Consider the following 3527-nt stretch of genomic DNA (forward strand, 5'->3'; position numbering starts at 1 on the left):
GGCAAATCTTGATGTAATTCTAGTGGTTTTCTTATCCTCTTGTAATTGTCAGGAAGCTGCAATTCTGTTAATTAAGCATAACTGTTCTCACAGAAGAGGATTATGTATCCAATTCTCCATGTTTGGTTGTTCTGTGATAATCACTGATTTGAAAAGGGACTGTTAGTACAAATTGTTTCTTCAGACACGCTGATCCGGTGTCCTGTTTGAGCTGTTAAGTTGAATTTAGGGAAGAGATCTTCATATAGTTACTTCTGTAGTAGTAAATTAATCTATGTTGGAGAGCTGAAATGGATTCCTTAAAAAAATAAGATTAAAAAAAAATCAACAATTTTTTCCACTTCTTTGCATGACCAGGTGTGGTTTTGTATTGTAAGAAATTTATGAAGGACTGTATTAATCCAGCTGTTTTCATAGTAAACATTTTTATTTTTCAGGTTCACGCTTTTTTTTAAAAAAAAGGAATAGAACAGGAAGAAATGGCAGCAGAAACTCAGACACTTAACTTCGGGCCTGAATGGTGAGTTTTCTGTTTTGTGAGACTCTGGAATCTTGTCTAAAATTTTAAAGAAAACCATGAATTTCTGTCCTTTAGGACTGAATTGATTATAAGACTGAATGGGAAAAGGCTTTGTTCCCTAGTGCTTCACCTTAGTCCCTGGCCTGTGACTGAAAACAGTATTATGAAACTAGTCTTTGTTTGTAAATTGGCATTGTGTATGAAATGGGTTGGGTTTCATGTTATGGTAATGCATACCATTCACATAGCTACCAAGTGTCTGAGGGAGGCATGATGTTTAGTGTCTCGGAGGTATACGCAGAGTAAGTGAAGATGACAACTTATTTGGTCTTCCCATGTGATACATGTTAATAAGGAAGTTATTACAACCTCCTTACTGGACTTAAATGTATAGCTAAGCAGACTTTCTTTTCACGGTATTAAAAAAAAAAAAATCTATGTGGAATACAATAAAAGTGCGTTTTGTGTCAGTCTCCTGCATGTGTGCACTGAAGTGTCAGAAAAATGAGCAGTCATGTTAAAGGGGATCCATGACATTGTAAAATCTTGTGCCAGCTGTTAGCTTTCCAGCTTGTCTGACAAGATTTGTCCTGACTTTTACTAAATTGTACAGTAATTGCACAGGTGTGATCATTGTTCAGTATTTGTTCCAATTTCTTGTTGAAGTGTTGGTGACTACAATTACAAACAAGAATTCGGGATGGTGTGGTTTCTGAAGAGTGATATGATCCTTAAGTGTGTAAATGGGAGTGTGGAGTGGCGATAGGAAATATAATTGCTGCGTAGCATGTGGTAAGACTATTACTGGAATAATGTATTCACTTTTGCTGACACATTTTTATACACAATGTACAGAAATTGGAAAGCATTCAGCAGAGAAATAAGGCATGATTTGTGGCCTGGAAAACAGCGACAGAGCTCTGTCTATTTTGTTAGATTGGAAGAAGGTTAAAGAATGTCTATAAATACATCCACCAGGCAGGTATCTTCTGCTGGAGTGCTCTTCAGTCTAAGAGACAGACATCATTAGATTGATGGATGGGTGGAAGCCAAAGTGATATTACAAAAAGGAGAAGGGGGAAGGCAACTCCAAAAAAGCATATATTTTAACAGCAACTTGATTGCCTTAATAGTGAGGGGACTTCAGACTCCATTTAGTTTAAAACCCAGATTAGATTACGTTATGAAAGTACACATTATACTTCAGTGAGTTACTAGATGTTTGTGGGAATAATGGAATAAAATTTTAAGATTTATAATTATTCTTCTGGGTTGCAGTATAGTCATGTCTCTCAGGTATACTGTTACATCACTTAATATTTACACTCAGTCACGTTTGGTCTGGATTGGAGTTGAACATAACACTGAGTCACCTCATCCTTTGAATAGTGCCTCCCTAGCCTTTTTTGGTTCGGAAATGGTACGTAAAGAAACTGCCACTGGGTGGCACCAAACTAAAAAAATAAGATAAACATTTGACTTGCAAAGTACTTTTTCCTTTTTTTGAAAAGAATAATAATAAATCATAGCATGCCTCAGTAATTAGGCAAAAGGTAGCCTTTGAATCAATGTTTTAGTTTAGAACACCTTTTCAAGAATTTTGTGATTGTTTGGAATAGTTTTAATTGTTTTACTTGTCTAGGATGCACATTAAGGAAAATGTAGGAAAATGACCTGGCTTTTGTTTCTTGACATGCATCCTTTTGTAAAACATTCCTCAAATTTTAAAATACAGGATGTCTGGTTAGCTGAGGAAGTGATTGTATAGAATGAGACTAATCTACCTGTAGAATGGGAATAATATCATACGACTGTAAGATCCTATGTGCAGGAATTTGAGTAGCTTACCTGTGTGAGATGGGACCAAATTCAATAGCATATTTATTTGTTACTGTACCTTAGATTACTGCTTGAGCTGTCTCTGATGGAAAGTGTAGCTGTATTTTGTACATCTCTTTTTATTGAGACAGTAAGCTAAATGGTGTACATGCTCTCTGAAAAATGCCATTAATTTTAAGTTCTGGAAGAGCAGTTTGGAGTACAGTGTGATTCCAGAGAGACAGAAAGAAAACTCATTGCCAAATTTACTGTCTTACACTGTTAAACTTTTCTTAACATCTGAATAAAATTATTCCTTAGATTCATGTTTGTCACACTGCCTGTAGGGTGGTAAGAATTTTTCTTGTCAAAAAGAAGCTGTTGTCATTAATGTCTGTGGAAGATTTACAACTGAATTCTGTGCAGTGAGTGTTATACCTTAGTCAGGGCTTTAGGGGTTGTGGCTAGCTTCCTGTATAGTCAACATGGAAGGGTTCTCCAGGGGATGAGTTGAATTCCTTGATGTACTCATGGGAATATATATGTTTTTCTTTGTCTCTTGACTATGGGAAAAATGAGGGAAGCTATTTCACTACTCTTGCTGAAACACCAAGTTTTAGGGTTTTGAAGTTAGATGGTGTTAAATCCATTACTGAAAGTAAAGACATCATTTTGTTTGTGTTGAATTTGTAAATGTGCAGAGGGATGATAACATAGGTCACGACACATTTTCCTTAATTCAGTTTTTGCTGTTTTTCTGCTTTTATTTTAGGCTGCGAGCTTTGTCTAGTGGCGGGAGTGTGACGTCCCCTCCTCTGTCTCCGGCTTTGCCAAAGTACAAACTAGCAGACTATCGCTATGGGAGAGAAGAAATGTTGGCACTTTTTCTAAAGGATAATAAGGTGAGCAGTAAGAGGAAGGTGGCCTGATGTGTGTATTCTGAATGACAGTCTTGTGATTAGGAAGAGTTATTTGTTTTTTGTGATTATGGACTAAGAAATTGGGTATTCCTTGGCAAAGAACTGAAGAGGTCCAGTTGTGGGCTTTTTTGTATGTGCTTATGTGCTGGATTCAGCCAGGAAAGGGTTAACTCTTTACTGTGGCTGCTAGAAAGCTGTGTTCCTGGATGCAGGGAGCAGCACTGATAAGTTCTTAGCTGGCACTGAGGAATGTCTGTACCAGTTTCAAG

The 3527-nt window shown here is 36.9% G+C and overlaps 1 protein-coding gene across 1 annotated transcript in view; it reads left to right on the plus strand.

Annotated features, from left to right (window-relative positions):
* Nucleotides 1-434: 434 nt before the first annotated feature.
* GIGYF2 (GRB10 interacting GYF protein 2) overlaps nucleotides 435-3527 on the plus strand; it is a 63857-nt gene continuing 60764 nt past the window's right edge. Inside the window, 2 exon segments of the mRNA XM_010151311.1 lie at nucleotides 435-520; nucleotides 3111-3240. Coding sequence (XP_010149613.1) covers nucleotides 480-520; nucleotides 3111-3240 — 171 coding nt within the window. The 5' untranslated portion in view covers nucleotides 435-479.

The sequence above is a fragment of the Eurypyga helias genome, unplaced genomic scaffold (assembly GCF_000690775.1).
Source record: "Eurypyga helias isolate BGI_N326 unplaced genomic scaffold, ASM69077v1 scaffold3300, whole genome shotgun sequence".
Classification (NCBI taxonomy): Eukaryota; Metazoa; Chordata; class Aves; order Eurypygiformes; family Eurypygidae; genus Eurypyga; species Eurypyga helias.